Source organism: Podospora anserina, chromosome 5 (assembly GCF_000226545.1).
Source record: "Podospora anserina S mat+ genomic DNA chromosome 5, supercontig 10".
NCBI lineage: Eukaryota > Fungi > Ascomycota > Sordariomycetes > Sordariales > Podosporaceae > Podospora > Podospora anserina.
The window spans coordinates 106,066-124,037 of NW_001914849.1; the positions used below are offsets into that span (position 1 = coordinate 106,066).

The 17,972-nt window shown below is 52.8% G+C and overlaps 6 protein-coding genes across 6 annotated transcripts; 1 reads left to right on the forward strand and 5 right to left on the reverse strand.

Moving 5' to 3' along the window:
- Positions 1 to 85: 85 nt before the first annotated feature.
- On the forward strand, positions 86 to 5,509 carry PODANS_5_10520 (uncharacterized protein; the record flags this gene model as incomplete). The annotated part of the gene is made up of 1 exon (XM_001905558.1): positions 86 to 5,509. A coding segment is annotated over one exon (5,424 nt), but the record flags the coding sequence as incomplete, so codon positions are not given.
- Positions 5,510 to 6,555: 1,046 nt separating this feature from the next.
- On the reverse strand, positions 6,556 to 8,211 carry PODANS_5_10530 (uncharacterized protein; the record flags this gene model as incomplete). Its single annotated transcript, XM_001905559.1, has 1 exon — positions 6,556 to 8,211. The coding sequence occupies one exon, from the start codon at positions 8,209 to 8,211 to the stop codon at positions 6,556 to 6,558; it is 1,656 nt and encodes a 551-aa protein (XP_001905594.1).
- A 1,060-nt stretch (positions 8,212 to 9,271) lies between these two features.
- Positions 9,272 to 9,975, reverse strand: PODANS_5_10532 (uncharacterized protein; the record flags this gene model as incomplete). The annotated part of the gene is made up of 2 exons (XM_001905560.1): positions 9,272 to 9,680; positions 9,743 to 9,975. 2 exons carry the CDS (start codon positions 9,973 to 9,975, stop codon positions 9,272 to 9,274), a joined length of 642 nt encoding a protein of 213 aa, XP_001905595.1.
- A 131-nt stretch (positions 9,976 to 10,106) lies between these two features.
- On the reverse strand, positions 10,107 to 11,207 carry PODANS_5_10533 (uncharacterized protein; the record flags this gene model as incomplete). The annotated part of the gene is made up of 2 exons (XM_001905561.1): positions 10,107 to 10,864; positions 10,931 to 11,207. The coding sequence occupies 2 exons, from the start codon at positions 11,205 to 11,207 to the stop codon at positions 10,107 to 10,109; spliced, it is 1,035 nt and encodes a 344-aa protein (XP_001905596.1).
- Positions 11,208 to 14,319: 3,112 nt separating this feature from the next.
- Positions 14,320 to 14,921, reverse strand: PODANS_5_10540 (uncharacterized protein; the record flags this gene model as incomplete). Its single annotated transcript, XM_001905562.1, has 2 exons — positions 14,320 to 14,560; positions 14,644 to 14,921. 2 exons carry the CDS (start codon positions 14,919 to 14,921, stop codon positions 14,320 to 14,322), a joined length of 519 nt encoding a protein of 172 aa, XP_001905597.1.
- A 1,255-nt stretch (positions 14,922 to 16,176) lies between these two features.
- PODANS_5_10550 (uncharacterized protein) lies at positions 16,177 to 17,652 on the reverse strand (the record flags this gene model as incomplete). The annotated part of the gene is made up of 3 exons (XM_001905563.1): positions 16,177 to 16,603; positions 16,657 to 17,054; positions 17,116 to 17,652. The coding sequence occupies 3 exons, from the start codon at positions 17,650 to 17,652 to the stop codon at positions 16,177 to 16,179; spliced, it is 1,362 nt and encodes a 453-aa protein (XP_001905598.1).
- Between the last annotated feature and the right edge of the window lie 320 nt (positions 17,653 to 17,972).

Here is a 17,972-nt window from a genome sequence, read left to right on the forward strand (position 1 = left end):
AGGGCGAGGGGCGAATTTTATCCCGAAAATGGACGGTTGAGTTGGAGGATGGTGAGCGTGGTTTAGAATGATGACGAGTTTATGAACGGCGAGGGGAGAGTATGTTGAGGAGGGAGAATTTGAAGGTGAAGGTGCAGAGTTTGCCGAAGGCGACGAATTTGGCGAAGAAGGAGAGTTTGGTGAGGAGGGTGAGTTTGGTGAGGAGGGCGACTTTGAAGACGGTGAGCGGGGTCTGGACGAGGACTTCGATGGCGAGGGTGCGGAAGGGGAACAAGAGTTTGCAGAAGGTGAGTACCAGGAAGATGGTGAGCTCGCCAATAGTGAGGAATTCGGGGATGGATTCGCAGATGGCGAGGCTGCTGAGGGTGAATATGCTGAGGATGGTTTGCTGGAAGAAGACTTCGCCGAGGATGGCGAGCGCGGTTTCGACGATGAAGAGGCCGGCGAACCGTTCGAGGAGGAGCTTGCCGAGGAGGAATTCGCCCAAGACTATCCTGAAGGCGAGCTCACCATCATTTCACACATGACGACAGACAACTTTGCTAACAATTCCACAGGTGATGAGTTCGACGAAGAGATGGGCGAGGATGTGGGCGAAGAGCTTGGAGAAGGCGACGAATATGCTGAGGAGATGGGTGATGAGTTTGGCGAAGAGGGTGATCGGGGCGAAGACATGGAGTTTGGAGAGGAGGAAGAGGAGGCCCCATTCGGAGAGGAAGCCCCATTTGAGGAGGAACCTCCATTTGAGGAGGAGCCTCTATTTGAGGAAGAGCCTCCATTTGAGGAGGAACCTCTGTTTGAGGAGGCTCCAGTGGAGGAGGAGGTATATGAGGAGGAGCAGATCATGGAAGAGGGGTTTGACGAAGACCCAGCTCCCATGGACGGGGAGTATCCGGATGACCAGGGCCCAGTTGAAGAGTTTGGTGAACCAGAAGAAGCCATGTACGAGGATGCCACTCAGGACGAAATGTATGACGAAGGCGACCGCACCTTGGAGCCCATGGATACCGGTTTTGAAGACGGCTACAGGCCAGAGCCCGCGGACGAACCAGCATTGGAAGAGCCCTCATACGACCCGGAGTCCGCCTACGAGCCGGAGCCTGAGCCAGCCTATGAGCCCGAGCCTGAACCAGCATATGAGCCCGAGCCAGAACCAGCGTATGAGCTCGAGTCCGAACCAGCATATGAACCCGAGCCTGAACCAGCATTTGAAGCTGAGTTTGACCGTACCTTCGAAGCAGAGCCTGAACCTGAAGAAGTTTATGAGTCTGAACCAGAGCCGGTATATGAACCGGAGCCAGAGCCTGAAGTGTATGTAGAGGAGGAGATTGGTGACTATGAGCCAGAACTGGAACCAGAACCAGCGCTTGAACCCGAACAGCCCATGGAAGAGGAGTTTGGCGATGCGGAAGGCGAAGTATTTGCGGAAGACGTTGACTTCGTGCAAGAGGACGATGCGGTATTCGACGAGGGCTTTCAAGATGAGGAGCCAGTCGAAGAAGCATTTGAAGAGCCAGCTGCGGAGTTCTATGAGGAGCCAGCTGAGGAGTTTTACGAAGAACCAGTGGACGAGTTTTACGAGGAACCGGCTGAGGAGGTGTACGAAGAACCGGCTGAGGAGGTGTATGAAGAAATGGCTGAGGAGGTGTATGAAGAACCGGCTGAGGAGGTGTATGAAGAACCCCTTGTTGAAGAGGCGTATGAAGAACCAGTTGAGGAGGTTTACGAAGAGTCAGTGGAGGAGCTGTACGAAGAGCCGGTTGTTGAAGAGGTGTACGAAGAACCCGTTGCTGAAGAGGTGTATGAGCAGCCTGCTGCAGAGGAGCCTGTTACAGAGGAGCCTGCTGCAGAAGATGCGTATGATAAGCCTCTTCAAGAGGAGTTTGGAGAGCCAATTCAGGAGGTATATGAGGAACAGGGGCCAGAGGTGTACGGGGAGTTGAATGAGGAACCTGTTCAAGATCTATTTGAAGAGCCGGCTCAGGATGTGTATGAGGAGCTGGCCGAGGAAGCCTACGATGGGCCGATTCAGCAGGAGAATGAGGAGCCGGCGCAGGACTTCTATGAGGAGCCAAGTGAGGAGGTATACGAGCAGCCTGATGGGGAGGCATATGAGGAGCATATTTCACAGCCCATTGAAGAGGTTGCTGACGAACCTGTCTATGATAATTCTTCCGCGGAGGTTTACGAGGAGCCAGCATCTCAAGAGGAAGACGGTGAGCCGATATACGATGAGCCATCTCACCACGAACCAGCATACGAGGAGCCAGCTTCCGAGGAAGAGATTGTCCAAGCAAACGAGCAAGCCACTGCAGAAGTATATCCGGAACATACCTACGAAGAACCAGACAATGAACCAGCAGTCGAGCAGGTATCGGAACAGTACGTCGAAGACCAAATATACAACGAAGCGACAGATGAATATATCCAGGAGGACCTCGAAGAGCAACCGCAAGATGCGACATACGACGAACTAGCCCAAGAGGATTTCGATGAGCCAATTGCTCCACATTCCCAAGAGGAGTATCAGAATATGGTCCAAGAGCCAAATCAGGAACATGGCCAAGTCCCAGTGGAACAAAGCTACGAGGAGCCAGGGCAAGACCTGTATTCTGGACAAGGCTGGGGAGGTGATCTGACAGAAGAGGAAGCTCCATACACTGACGAGCAGCCCGAATATCATGAAGAACTTCATTCTCAACCAGAGGATGACGTTCTGCCCGTCCACCCCGAGCCCACGCCGTCTTATCAAGGGCCAATTGACGATCTCTCGCCTCCCCCATCCCCACCGCTAAACCAACCACAGCTGGAACCTGAGACCCGAGAGGATGAGAGCGAGACAATTATCGTTTATTCTGATGAAGAGGTGGTCTATCCCGTGGCACAAGAGATTCATCAGGCCTTGGATGAAGAACCTTACAATCCCGAGGAGACCTCTGGAGAGCCCCATCACACAGACGAGCAGTTCCCCCGCCCAATCACCCCAGATGATGACACCTACGGATCCAATGCACTCTCTCCATCCTTCAACAACCATCTGAAGAGCCCTGCAGTTGCTTCTAACTGGGGACGTGACTCGCAGCTACTATCTCCAAGACCGCTCACCCCGCCACCCGAAGATATGCAACAAGATGTCGAGTATGTCTCGAGCCCAGTGCCTGGATGGGATGCAAGCCAACACAGACCCGTGACGCCGCCTGATGACCCTCACGATCACGAGATGCTCTCACCTCTTACCTTTCAGCAAAGCCCACTGGTCGATAGTCGATTCACTTCCACCGAGCACTATCACCAGGAACAGGACATCGAGGAAAAAGATGATGCTTACGACCATACGGGCTGGGCTGGTGAGAACGCAATGACTGCGCCCCAAACCCCTGCGGAGGTTGACCACATATACCCTGCTGCTTGGCCTAGACCACCAAAGTTTCCCGTTCAACAAAGCACCCGTGGGTTTGCCGCACCCCCCAGCCCGATGGAAAGCGCTCAGTCCCCCGCAGCTGATATTAACACTTACTTGTCGGAGCCTGATTCCATTGGCGACGATCGACGACTCTCGGAACCTGAGTTTGAGATCATAAATGCGGATGCCAGAAATTTCGACACATACGCCCCGGTTGAGCGTTCTCCAGTCTCCCACCAAATGCCACCTCAGTCACCACAACGTGTTTCCAAAGACTATTCTGCCCGCCAAACATCAGTGTCTCCGGTGCGAGTGGAATCGGTGGATTACCAAGTTCCTCATGATCGACCATCCATAGAAGAGTACATGCAAGATGAACCAGCAAGCCCATACGAAGATTACACCTATATCCAACCAGAGCAGATTGCGCAGGATGGCTACGACCAACAGCAGCCAGAGTATCATAGTTATAAATCATCACCCGCCATTATCGTGCAGGGGGAGAGAGTTGTCGAGCAACAACAATATCAACCTCCCCCTCCACCTCCACCTCCAAGCCGCCCAATGAGTCTCTTTCCCAAGCAAACGCACCCAACGGAGCAACAGACTCGAAGTGCCAACCCAGGGCTAAGATCCAACAGTCAGGACGCATATCAGGTCAACGAACCAATGCAGCTGAACAGTGTCTCGGATAACAACACTCAGGACGCGGCAAAAGCCAATGTTACTGCTAAGCACGGCGGCAACACCCAAAGGTACTTGTGGCTGCTTCCTCTCATGGCTACAGCAACGCTTGGATTTGGCATGGAATCACTCGAGGAGCAGTATCATACCTCCACCGGCAAATCATCTGGGTGGACATTTAAGGGTCTCTTTGGATTTGGCAAGCAAAAGCAGAGTACCACAGAAACGCCCGGGAGCAGCGGCAACTCTCCGATTGTCAAGCAGACGGAGCAATCTCGGCCAGTTTCTCAACCAACGCCTCCCAACGCGACAAGTTCTCGCGGACTGAATGTTGTGCAAAACAACACTTCACGGACACCTAGCCTAGCGCCTCAGCCGGCCAACGAGTGGAACTTTGCCAACGACACCAACGTTGAGGAACCTGCGCCGAAGAAGAAGGGCTTCCTCGCATGGTTCGGCCGACGCGACAAGACTGTGGTCACCGATGTTGAAGCCCCCAGTCCGATCCCTCAAGAGTCATACGAAATGCAGAACACTCGCCAGGCCCGCGCCATGGAGCCTACACGACAAAGCGCCAACTTCGGCAACATGGCAACAGTCGAGCGTGGCCCACAGAATTTCCAATCGCCTCAGATGATGGCAGCCGAACGGCTACCCGCCGACAAGGTTGACGAAGCACCTAAAAAGCGAGGATTCTGGGCCCGGTTATTTGGCAAGAAGTCTCAACTACAAAAACAGTCACCACGAGCCAGCCCGCGCGAGGCCGTCTCGGGTGGTTCACCTGATATCGACGCTCAGCAACCGGAGAAAAGGAAGGGCTTCTGGGCCAGACTGTTCTCTCTTTCCAAGAAAAAGACCCAGTCTACCGACGACATCGAGATGGGCAAGATGAACACCCAGGACGACCAAATAGCCCGTGTGGGTCGTGTCAAGTCTGGCAGCCCGCAACTCATGCAAGGTCCAAACAGACGCACTTCCGCGGTTGGGGCCATTGTTGGACCTAATGCTCGCCAGCAGCAGACACCTCAACAATGGCAACAGACCATCCCTGAATACAACGAAGCTGAGTTTGACGAGCCACCCAAACCAAAGAAGAAGAGGGGCTTGTTCACTCGTTCAAGAGCGAAGAAAGCAGTTACTGTCAAGAACAAAAACAAGGACAAAGGAAAGGGGAAGGCAGCGCAGAAAACTGACGGAGAGTGGGAAAACATCGACGAGCAGAGACATGAGATGACGCCCCGTCCACCAACTCAACCCAAGCCTGCTAGAGTGAAGAAGTATGGAGCGGTTGTGGGTAACAGTGAGGGACTTGCGCAGCAGCATGTCACTGGTCCGAGACAGAAGGAGAGAGGGAGGGCTAGGACGGGCGCGGCGGCTGTTAATCCGAAGAACTGGTTTTGGATGGATGTTTACTGGAAGTAAAGACGGGAGTTAATGGGGGGATTTCCTTTGTCAGATTTTTAAGTGATTCATGTATAATGTTTTCTTCTGATGACGGGTGAGGAGATACCCGGGTATACACATCAAGGAGTTGGGATTGGGCATATAAAAAACGGAGAAGAGGTGTTTGGAGTTGGTGGTGATTTATTGCTTGACATTACGCAAGGAGTACATGAGAGACCGTTGCTGAGACGGCTCAATGTCGGAATATATTTTATCTTCTTCAACTTCTCACTTTGCGCTCATTCGTACCAGTTGACCAACTCAGCCTCCTGTTAAACCTGCAACAAGACTCTTAAAAACAATCCCTACACCGTTACGAGTTTATGGTAAGCCCCTCGAAGTCTTCCCCCATGATAGGAAGGTATATGACACAAAACAACGATGTCAAACACCAGGCAATCATAATCCCAGTAATTCAGCAGTATATCGTCAATCCCTGTAGTCATCCCATATAAAACAACGACATCGGGATATTCCCAGCTAACAACCCAGCCATGAGGCCGGGCTAAACCTGCGGCTTATGGTGAAGGGCGAGGAAAAGGTTGTTGCTGTGGGTAGGCAGGTTGCTGCCCGTGGGCTGGCTGTTGCAGGTGATGGGGTGTTTGGTACTGATAGACAGACGGCTGCCCATGGGCTTGTTGGTGCTGATGGAGGGTTTGCTGCTGGCAGCCTGGGTGTTTCCCGTTGCTTGGTTGTTGCTCATAGTCTGGCAGCTGCTGATGATCATGTTGCTGTTGATAATCATGTTGCTGCGGGTGACCTGATTGCTGTCAAGCCGTGACGTTGCCCAACGTACCTAACCAACTCTGCTTTGGCATCTAAGCTCCGGGACATCAACCAAAGGTCGGATGACGATGACAATTTCTGCGGCTGAATGCCCTAATACATGGAAATGTTTGGATCACGAACACAGGAACTTTCACGAGGTATGTCGGATTAGAGGAATCAATGTCGATTTTCCCTCCATTAAAGTGGCAGGGATTTCTACAAAATATCTACCAGTCGATCATCACTGGTCGACTGGCTTACACAAAAGCTGCCAACATCATCAGGAGACCAGTGAAGCCTGAAGCGCCACTAAAAATAGTATTAGAAGAGGCGCCTGCGGTGACGACAGGTGGGCGTGAGGTGGTTGGTGTAGGGCCTTGGGGCTCGTCGTCATCTCCGGGTCCATCACCACCGTCACCACCATCATCGCCATCACCTCCATCACTGTCCCCATCCCCATCTCCAGCACCACCATCTCCATCACCACCATCTCCATCACCACCATCTCCATCACTACCATCTCCATCACTACCATCTCCATCACCACCATCTCCAGGCTGAGACGTCTCAACCGGCCCTCCACCACCACCCCCAGTCTTAGTAACACTCACAAACCCACTCCCAGGCTGACTCCCCCCAGGAGTAGTAATCACAAACCCCCCATCATCATCACCATCCCCAACCGTAATCGTCTTCGTAGTCGTCTCACAAGAACTCAGCCGGCTAGCACTGACACACCCGCACATAGCAGCAACCGACTCAACAACCTTCACCGCTCCAGGAATACCCCCACAAGCCCCAAGCACACAGTTGACAGCAGTCGCCTGAATGGCATCGCTCGACGCGCACTGGCAATTGTGGTCACCCCTTTCGCAGCCGATGGCACCACCGGCGGACTCGATGCAGGCCGTTGCGCAGACGGGAATGGCGGATGCTTGGCCAGCGCAGGGGGTGTGGCAGATTACTGCTGTGGTGGTCGTGACGATAGAGGGTGTGGTGATGGAGGGTGTAGGCGGTGTAGAGATGTCCAAGGTGGTCGATTCTTCGGGGCAGTCAGACGTCGGGGTGGAGGATGGCTCGACCGTCGAGGTTTCTACCGTCGAGGTTTCGGCGGTGGATGTCTCTACAGCGCTGGTCTCCACGGTGGAGGTCTCAACGGCGCTGGTTTCCTCAGTCGACGTCTCAGCTGTCGACGTAGTCCCCACAGTCCTCGTCGTCGGGCAAGCAGTCGGCAGCGGCGTGTTTCTCGCTACACACTGACACATGGCCACGGCAGAGTACACGACGGGAATAGCATTGTCGAAGCCACCACAAGCATCGATAACGCACAGTACGGCATCGCCTTGGATAGCATCTAGGTTCTGGCATTGGCAGCCGTATTCTGTCCTGCCGCAACCAAACTTCTCGCCCGAGTTCTCAATGCATGGTATAGCACAGCTGGGAATGGCTTCAAGCTCGGCGGAACAAGGGAAGTCACCGCAGGGAGCCTCGGTGATGACTGGCTCCTCGCTTGTGGTGGTGGTCGATGGGCAGGGTGTAGGCAGGGGGCTGTTGGAGCCCACACACTGGCACATGGCCACAGCAGAGTACACCACCGGGATAGCATTGTCGAAACCACCACAGCCGTCGATGACACAGTTGACTGCAGCTCCTTGAAGGGCGTCGAGGTTGTCACATTGGCATCCGTAGTCGGCCGTCGCGCAGCCTAGACCCAAGCCCGCTGACTCGATACAAGGGATGGCACAGCTGGGGATGGCTGCTAGTTCTGAGCCGCAGGGGAACTCGCCGCAGGACGGACCGGGTGTGATTTCGGATCGGCCATTGTGCTGAAGAACGGGAGTGGGAACAAGAGCGAGGACGCCGCTTGCTGCTGCCAAGAGGATGGGCACAGTTGCGGTAGAAGATACCATCATAGCCCAGGTCCCTATGAAACCTGTAAATAAAAGGAGGGGGTGACCAAAGACTCTTCTTCTTGAATAGCGTGATCAGGGTCGAGAGCTTTTATACCAGGCCTCAAGGTCTTTCCGCCTGTTGGTTCTGACAGCGGAGCAGCGAGCAGCCATCACGAGCTTCTCCGCATGTACCACGTCTTGGCCCGCAGCAAGATTAGTAGTAGATTAAACCAGAAGCTGTAGATGCTTGTGATAGATGTATATCAAGGATTTCATTCGTTCTTGAGATGGCTGTGGAGAACGACGAGCCCTGTTTCCCCGGATTTGCTGTCTCGTGGAGGGTGACACCGAGATACCTCTGCAGCCCAACATGCAGGAACTTGCCAGAAGGGTCATCATGCAGTCTTCTAGTGTGTAGAAATAACCTGTATCGTGCAGGGCAAAAGTGCGTCATGGGTGGGAAAATTGAATGTTGGTCTTCAAGCAATATCATCGGCATCTTCTCGAGACATATGCTTGAATTTCAGGTGGGCATGCGCATGGCTTCATCCTTCTGGGCTCTGGGTTGTTGTTAGCCTGAAGTACACCAGAGGTAGGACGATTCCCATGAGTATTTACATCCGGCTTTGCTCCCAAGCAGGCCGGCTCGGGTGGTAGTGATGAGTAACACCGAGTGGTTGCTACTCCATGATACGACCTCGCTCCAGGGTAACTCACAGGCCAAGATCGCAAAACATCCTTTTCCCCGCAAAGACAACTGTTCTCGCAAACCCAGTGTGACTGCTGATTCTGACTACCAAGCAGACAAAACCGGAAGTTCCCCCGATCCACATGCTTAACTTTGTGCTGCTTTCCGTATCTCTAATTTGCCGTCAACCTGAGAAAATAGGCATCAGGCCCGAAATCGCAGTTTTGACTTCAACTCTGTTCCAGATGCTCTGGGCTGTCCTATGGCCGTGTAGGCTGGCAAGTTAGTCCAGCCACCAAAGCTACCATCAGGAGTCATACTAGTGAGTGTCCAGCCACCGAATCTACCTACATAGCGCATAGATGTTCCGTTCTCTGTTTCCAGAATCAGATGTCAAACCCCTCCCTCCTCCCAACGTCCTAGAGCCTCGGCAATCCTCCCCTGATCCTTGTCATGCATCGCGAAAGCTGCGGGGTCGATGTGACTTGGTGTCTGGGGAAATCGGAAATCGTGCGCGGCCCGCTTTCTAGCTGCTGCTCCGCTGAAGGAAAATCCGGGGAAGTCGGTGGGGAGGAATGACGGTCGGGAGGTCGGTGGCGTATCAGCATCACCCCGAGTGCACTCAAACAACGGCTTGAAATCACTCACCTCTTCGATACTCTTCTTCATCACATATCGAATCACCGTCACCTCTCTCGTCTGGCCGAACCGCGACACGCGACCGATGGCTTGGTTCTCGACAGACGGGTTCCATTGCGGTTCGAGGATGTGGACGCGGCGCGCCACATTCAGGTCGTTGAGCCTGAATGAGTGTTAGCTAACAGCAAGTGTTCAAGGTTTCAAGGTGACAGGTCGTGTTCATACCCCATCGATCCCGTTCCGAATGTCATCAAGAGCACCGGCACATCTTTCGTTCGAAAGTCGTGCAGCGAAGCCCTCCTGTCGTTCTTTGATCTCGAGCCGTCGACGCGTCGAAAGGCAATATCGTGTTTCTTGAGGAGGTTCTCGACAAGGTCAAGAGATTTCATCCAGAAAGAAAATACGATACTGGGCGGATTAGCGGTTGATTTGGTAGCGTTGTAACAGGGTCGGGACATACCTCTTCTCGTGCCGCGCCATCTTGCAAAGATCTTCCATCAATGCCTCGAGTTTTGACGGGCACGGGACGTCGACCCCTATGCTATTTGAGCTGACCGATTGCTGGTTCGGTAGGAGGTTCTCGCCATTGTCATATTCTCCACAGAATGGACAGGTTCCCACCTACGCCACTGGACGAGCGACTCTCAAGCAGCTCATCGTGAAATTTGATGGGGCATTCAGAACATACCAACGCGTGGCAATTGGTCAGATGGGTACCTTCCATCCCGGCGGCCATTTTGTCGTTACCGCAGTCCCCGCATCTCGAGATGCCCTTCTGCTGCACAAGGCTGAGAGCCTCATCGAGTGTCGAGGGGAGTCCCCCCTTGGACGGTCCCAAAGCTAGCCCTCGATCGCAGAAAAGACGGAGCCGGAGAAGTGATTCAAGTACTCCGTTTGAAGACTCCAAACCAAGTCCTTTCTGAAACGCAACAACTTTGTTTGGGTTGCCGAGATCAGACCGATCAATGGCTTTCTGGCAAGCGAGAATGAGCTTGGTATGTGCCTCCTTTTCCACCGCACTGAAGTGCGGCCGTCGGCATTCGTATTTGACCCCTGGCAGTTGTAGGACAGAGGTGTTTCGTCTCAGGCAGATAGAGGATAGGAGAAGGCGCAGGTTGTCAAAGTCATGGCTTGATGACTCGAGAGAGGTGAGTTTGGTCTTGCCTAGGATGTGCTTCCGGAAGTTGGCGACGTCTCCCATTACTGGGACACGAAGAAACCGAACTAGTGAGCCGATATCGCCAACGCCATTCTGCACCGGGGCGCCGGTCATGCACCATCGAATATGGGATGATAGGCTGTTCATGGCCCGGAACTGCTTGGTGGACGAGTTACGTATGATGTGTGCTGGTTTCTGAGGGTTAGTTGTGGAGTTTGCGGAAGCTTAGGCACGAGGCCGTGTCCAGGACTTACCTTCGTCCAGAACTATCCGATACCAGTGTATCTGTCTGAAAATACTCTTGGCGCGTGTGGTCTCTGTGCTCACTGTTCCGTATGTCGATATTACCACTGATGGCAAATTGGACGGATCCAGCCGCCTGTCGGGCCCATGATACTTGTAGTGGGTGATGACGCCAGGTTTGACATGCCTAAGGGGTCTGTGAGCGACTATCACGGCCGGTAACACTAATAGATGATGAAAAGATGAAGAAGATGAAGGAAGAGACATCCCCGGAGCGCAAATGCGCATGCTCGTTGGGCCTACAGAACGGGCTGACAACGAAACGGCCGATTCTTTAGGCCCAGCGAGTAGCTGTCATACTGGCCACTGCAAAAGACTTCGGTGGCGCAATCAGATGAAACTCACTTTTCTATCTCTTCAACCCATCCTTCCAGAAGAACTGGTTGCTGCTGTTAGTTTTCCTGATTCTTGGTGCTGGTTCCAATGCGGCTTACGCGAAAATGGCACTATCACAAGTGTGGAGAGGGTTGGTGTAACCCCTGATCTAGTTTGGGTTGACCTTGCATAGCTCTCGGCGCATGACATGGCCGTGACGACGGCAGAAATCATGCTGAATGTTTCCCCAAGCCCATCTCCCCTGCCAGTAGGCCACCCCGAACATCATCTGGAGACAGGCTCTTGGAGCCAGTAATGACGTGTTGGAATCTGCATTCATAATGAGTAAAGTGCAACAAAGGTAACATGGTACCCGGAACCTGCATTGAAGACCGGCCTTCCTCGGTTTCCTTCCACAAAGATGTGAACTTGGTGTGGTCACCGTTTTCCCTGCCGATGATGAAGTCTACTGCCTTGCTTTGATGCCTACCACTCGGGCAGTTACATTGACTAGGAGTGGTGTAACCCGGGCGGATATACTCTAGTAGTGGCGTTTGTATGCGCGAGTCTACCTGTGCCGGACCGAGCCTGCTATTCTCCGGTAGGTTGTCAATTGCAGCTAAGATCAACTCCAGATGCGACGGCTCCGAGATATCGACATCTTCATCTTGACTGCGATGATCAAGACATTGCTCCGTATCTAGAGAGGGCTGTTGCTCATAGTGTTCAATTTCGAGGTGCTGCGGATTGCGGTAGGGATACTGCTCAAGCATGAAATAGGGCTCTTGCAAGTACAGGCTGTGCGCAGACAGACTTCTGGCGATTTCTTCGCTTTTGACTCTGGTCCAATGACCATGATATCAAGGTCAAATTGAACAATGCCGGTGCTGGTCTGTAACTTTTCCAGATCCGCGTGCAATTGGTTCCGGTGAGCATAACTCAAATATTTGACGTCTTCAGCGATTTCCTGAAGTTTTGCGAGACCTGCTGAGGACTTTTTGTTGAGGACCGCAATCAAGTGGCTGGACAAGGTGGCTAATCCACCATATGCCTCTTCCAGAGAGAGGTTCGGCGGTATCAATTCCTCTTCATGATCAGCCAGCCGGGAAGTGTACAGCGAGGGACGTTGAACTGGCACATGCTAAAGGGCGACCTACCCTACGACGAGAGAACATGGGCCGCGCTGCAGGCTCTCTTCCATCGCGACTGGCTCACACGGGTGTGCATCCTGCAGGAGATCACGCTGGTCCATTCCTCTCGCGCAGCGGTGCAGTGTGGTGACGAGATACTACCATGGCCTGCGATACGCCGCGCGATCAGATGCCTATCCACCAAAAACAGCTTGCCATCGGCCGAGTTTCGCGACAGGATGGGACATGTTAGGCGGTTGGCCGAGTATAACCCTGCCTGATCCGCTGTCGCGAGTTGTGCGTTTATTTTGACGATCTTGAATGCTCGAACCCGTCGGATAGGGTTTACGGATTGTTGGGACTCCTGTCAGCGTCGCTACCTGCACGTGTCAAGGTCGACTATTCGCTCTCGGCGGCCGAAGTGTACAAGGTGTTTGCTCTCGCCCAGATGGAACAATTTGGTCGTCCGGAACCTCTGGTTGGATGTTCGGGCTTGGGAGACGACGTCTCGGCAACCGAGGGCATACCAACATGGGTTCCTGATCTCAGAACGCGCCCGTTTCGGCCTCTGTCCAGGCGTGGACAGTTCTCTTCGGCCATGACCCGTTCAGTGACGCGCTTTATTCCTCCCCATGTACTGGAGGTGTGCGGCGTGCATGCAGGTGAAGTTGCTGTTGTGCGTGATGAGGTGGCAGACACGATGAAGGGGGACCTGCAGGTTGTGAGAAGGTGGCAGCTCCGCGACATGGTCGAGAACTCCTATCCTGGCGGCGGAACATTTCTGGAAGGGTTTTCCTGGACCCTGAGTCGTTGTGGCATGATATCCAGAAACAGGGTGCCGTGGAATCATTACTATACAACAGCTCATGAGTGGACAGAGTATTGCCGCGACACTCTCATATGCGGAGAGGGGCCTATCGAAAGGAATGAGAATGTTGACACTTATATCCTTGACGCAGTCAAAACCTTTAACTTTCAGAGAAAACTCTTCTTCACAACGGATGGTCTAGTAGGGCCAGGTCCCAAGGGGATGAGCAATGGTAGCTATGCATTTCCTACACATCCAATCACCTTGAAATGTGTGAAGCTGATTAGTATGAATAGGAGACATCATCGCTGTCTTCCTGGGCTTCGATGCCCCTGTGATACTACGTAATGCCGGAGATGGAAAGTATCACTTTATTGGCGAGTCCATGGTGTATGGATCACATGATGCAACAGCTCTCCTCGGACCACTCCCAGTAGGCTGGTCTGTGCAAGTACTACTCGACCAAAATGGACACCAGAACGCGTATCGATACTATAACTTCAATACCAAGCGCACAACAGATGATGGTCCACGCCTGGGTCGACTGCCACCACAATGGGAGCGGGTCGGCAACGATCGAACGCCCGACGACCCGGATTATTCCGAGAGATTCAGAAATATTACCACTGGTGAACTGGTTAATTTTGATCCAAGGATGTCGGAGGAAGCACTACAACAGAGCGGTCTCAATCTCACAACATTTGCTTTGTTGTAGGGATTGGTCTGTTTTGTCCTTCTGGTCTTTTTCAGTGGATTACTTCTGCTAGGTGCATAGAATCACAAGATTTCTTTACGGAAGCTGGCCACGGACGAGAGGGCGTGGACCGTGGTTAATCATCTTGGTAAGATATAGAACGAGATACGGCACAGTCCACGTGAACTTCACAGTACCTTGCGTGCCAACACAAGAGAAACACTGCTTCATGGAATCCACTCATCCAAGAATGCACCAGAAAGAGATCAGACAATCGCATTGTCATGAACCGAAGATACTTTTTGTGGTAAGCGATCTACTCCCTTCACCCTAGATCGCCTGCTATCCACCACGCTGCAATACCATCATCCCGATGCTCCTCCCACCTGCCAATCACGAGTTCTGAGAAATCTCCCAATTGATCACAAGCGCCTGGCAACGCAGCTTGCCATAAGCCCCGATCTTGTAGTCCTTCTCGCCGGGGAACAGAGTGCCAAACTTCTGAATCGCCTTCTTGATCGTGAGGCGGAGGTCCTCATTGCCGAGCGTGTATAATAGACCGTTGTGTTCGGCCCACGTCGTATACGCACACGAGTCCTTGCTGATGAGCTTTTTGTGGCCCCCGGCGCCGACCCTGCATCACATCGTCGAGCGTCAGCGTCAATCAATCAATCAATCTATCTATCAATCAGAAGATGGGGATGCAATAGGACATACCAATTGCCTGGTTCCTTGATGTTGTTGTACATGTGCCAGCAGTCAAGGACTAAAGGGGAATTCTCCGAAGTTTTGTTCCAGTATTCGTAGTCAGAGTTGCAGAAGCTGTCGCCCTTGAAGAAGTCAGTCTTGTTTTTGTACCAGACACCGTCGCTGACTTCGGTGTAGCCGGAGTCGGCAGAGGGAGGGGCAACCCCAGTCTCGGGGACGGCGGGGGCGGCCTGAATGGCGGCTGTGAAGAGGCCAACAAGGGTGACGGTGAGCTTGTTGAGCTGCATGATGATGGAAGTGGTTCGAGTTCTCAGTGTTGAGTTGCAAGATTGAAGTTGACGTGTAGCTGCAAGATTGTCATCGGTTGTCGGTGGTTTGGGAGAGGGAGGAGATGGCAAGTCGGAGGACAAGTGTGGAAGATATACCTGTCTCTTGGGAGATCACAAGCACGCTGGTGGGCCCCGAAAATGGAGAGTAGAGGCCACGGGCACGAAATCGATCGAAGACGGAGTGATGATGAAAATTCTGCTTCTTGACGTTCTCGTGATCCAAGGTTGGCGAGTGGTTTCCGACTTTTTGGCTCCGTTCGATACTGTCTTTGGCAAGGACAAAGCCACGGGACCGTCTTCCTGGTTCTCATCGCTTCCGAATATCCGGCCATCCATGGCATTGGCGGCATCTTCAAGCATGAAAATACCATCAAGGAGTGGCCATCTGATATTCGAGGCATCACGGGACGGGCATCTGAGGGAAGGAGCATGGCCCGGGCCGTCATGTGCTAACAATTGACGGCAGCCGCAGTTTAAGGAGTTCTCCACTTGCCCTCTTTCTCTGGCCTGGGCTCTTTGCAGTATCCCTCATTGGCTGCCTGGGGAAGTAATGGGACCTCCACTTTCGTCCAGGGCTCTAGATCAACACTGTATGAGGTCATTGTCACTGGCAATTCAGCTGGGAAAGCTCGTAGGGAGGATAGGAAGGAGGCGACATCAGGAGAAACATGCGCTGGGTGAGAAGGTGGCCGTTCAGGAAGTAGGTGAAGCGTGCTCTCAAATGAATTTCGTTTTTGTAATCGTATCCTCTGGTATGCCTACACGGACAATTGGCCAGATCCAGATCATGTGAAGCCTTGCTGTCTCCCTGATAACCTGCTCCAAGAACTCTGTGGTTCTCCTGCTCCAACCCTTGTGGGACACTGAGGATCACAACAACCAGACACCTTCCATGGTCCCTTCCGCAAATACCGTGGACTGTCATAGCTTGCAGGAAACAGGCCTGTTCCTTCTTGAGATATTCCAGCTGGCTTTCTTGGGAGATACGCCCGGCTGGAGGCACCGGGACATTGACCGTGGTCATATTGTTGTTCTCTGAGTTTGGAACGTGAGGTGGACTTACTCCTGGACAACTTATGTGAGGACAAATGGCAAGTGCATGATAGAAACTGTTTTCAGACGTCATTATTAAACGAGTCTAAACAAAGTATATAATACACTGAAAAGAGTTTTCTTCCCAAATATCGTCACTGATAAAGAAAAGATCATCTCATTAGAACTTCTTGGGCTTTACGCCCACCAAAGCAACCCGTGCAGCAATAAACAGCAAAGTACCCACGGCACAGGCAACACCACCGAAAATCTTTGTGCTTTGAAACGCGCCGTTTGCAGATGTCAGGATAGCACCACCGATTGGCGACCCAGTCAACGCCGCAATCGAAGCAATGCTGAAAGCTGTGCCGGTGCGGGCACCGATCTGTTGGATGGGGGATATGGAAGCAATCAACACGGGAGTAAGACCAATGCCAGCACCTGAACCGATGCCAAACAGCACGGCAAACGTGATGATGGCCGCGTCGCCTGAGGAGGGTAACCATACAGCGAGGATGAGAATGCTGGTGAAGGCCGCCATGACAATCATGACGTTGAAATGGCCAAGCTTGTCCGCCATGGCGTTGGGTATTGTTCGGCCGATGATGCTGGGAAATGTTGGCATATTGCAACTGTTCAGTGGATGGAGGAGGGTACGAACCTAGCACCATTCAAAATGGGCACAAGATAGTTGGCGAGATTTTCTGACATGCCACCCGCAAGTGCTTCAACAACAATGAAGGTGAACGGGACAAACATGCCCCAATAAAAGAAGAAAATTCCGGCAGTCAATAAAGCAAATGGCAGCTCTCTCAAAGGTGCGAGGAAGGCCGTGAACTCAAAGGGACGCTTCACCGGTGGGATGCGCGTACGGACTGTGAAATTGGCCCAGATGAGGAGGGCTAGGACGAGAAAGGCGCATGTTCTGATTGCCCAGGGGAATCCGACTTTGGGGATGAGGTTGATCAACATGACAGGGAAGATGACACCGCCGATGGAGGAGCCACAGACGACAAGACCCATTGCTGCACCGCGTTTCTTAAGAAACCATGTCGAGACCTGAGGTAGGTGTCAGTTGGTGATGATTGCATAAACATCTCGGGAGGTGCTGGCGACTCACACAAGTAAAAGCGGGGAAAAACACCATCGACGCCCCAACCGCCGAGCATATTGCCTGACTGAGAAGAATCTGATAATACGTCGTCGACAAACTGATCATCATCATCCCAAACACATGCATAAAACTCCCCACAAAAAGCAAAGCCGCTGGGCCATGGCTGTCAAAGATTCTCCCCACCCAGATTCCAGAAAATATCATGAAAAATATCTGCAGCGCGGAAATCCATGAGATCTCCGATGGTGTGTAGTTGCTGAGCTGATTGGCCTGGTAATGCGACTGGAAAATACCAGCGCAGTTGACCCAGCCAAACGAGACAAACAGACAGGCTGATGCACCGCTGACAGTCAGCCAGGCGCGGGCGCCGCCTTCTGGGAAGTCATCATGACCCGGTCTTGGAGGTGCAGGTGGTTGTTGGTGGGGTGGCGGTGGTGATGATGGCGACTTGGTCTCGCCACGAACTAGGGATGGGGTTCTGAGGCTTTCGCTGTCTGTGAGGTTGGCTTTCACGTCACCCCCCGGGTATAATCGGACAGCCATTCTGGAGAAGTAAACAAAATATGTCCCTGGCAGGAGAGAAAGGCCAAGAAGCCAAGGCGAGGCTCCTCGGTTATGAATCAGATATGGAAGGATTGAGATAAGATAGAAAAGCACCCGCTCGGAATATTCTTCGGTCGCCGAGTTCACAGGAGCTGTGTATTCATAAGCCGCTTATAAACGATCCCTGTATCAAGGCCGGAGATTCCGGGGTTTGGGGGCCACACCATTCCCGCGCTCGTATGCAGGCCGAATACACTGCATAATTGAAGTTTCGAAGCGCTCAGGATTGATGCCCATAGGTGGTGATTCACACCATCCGA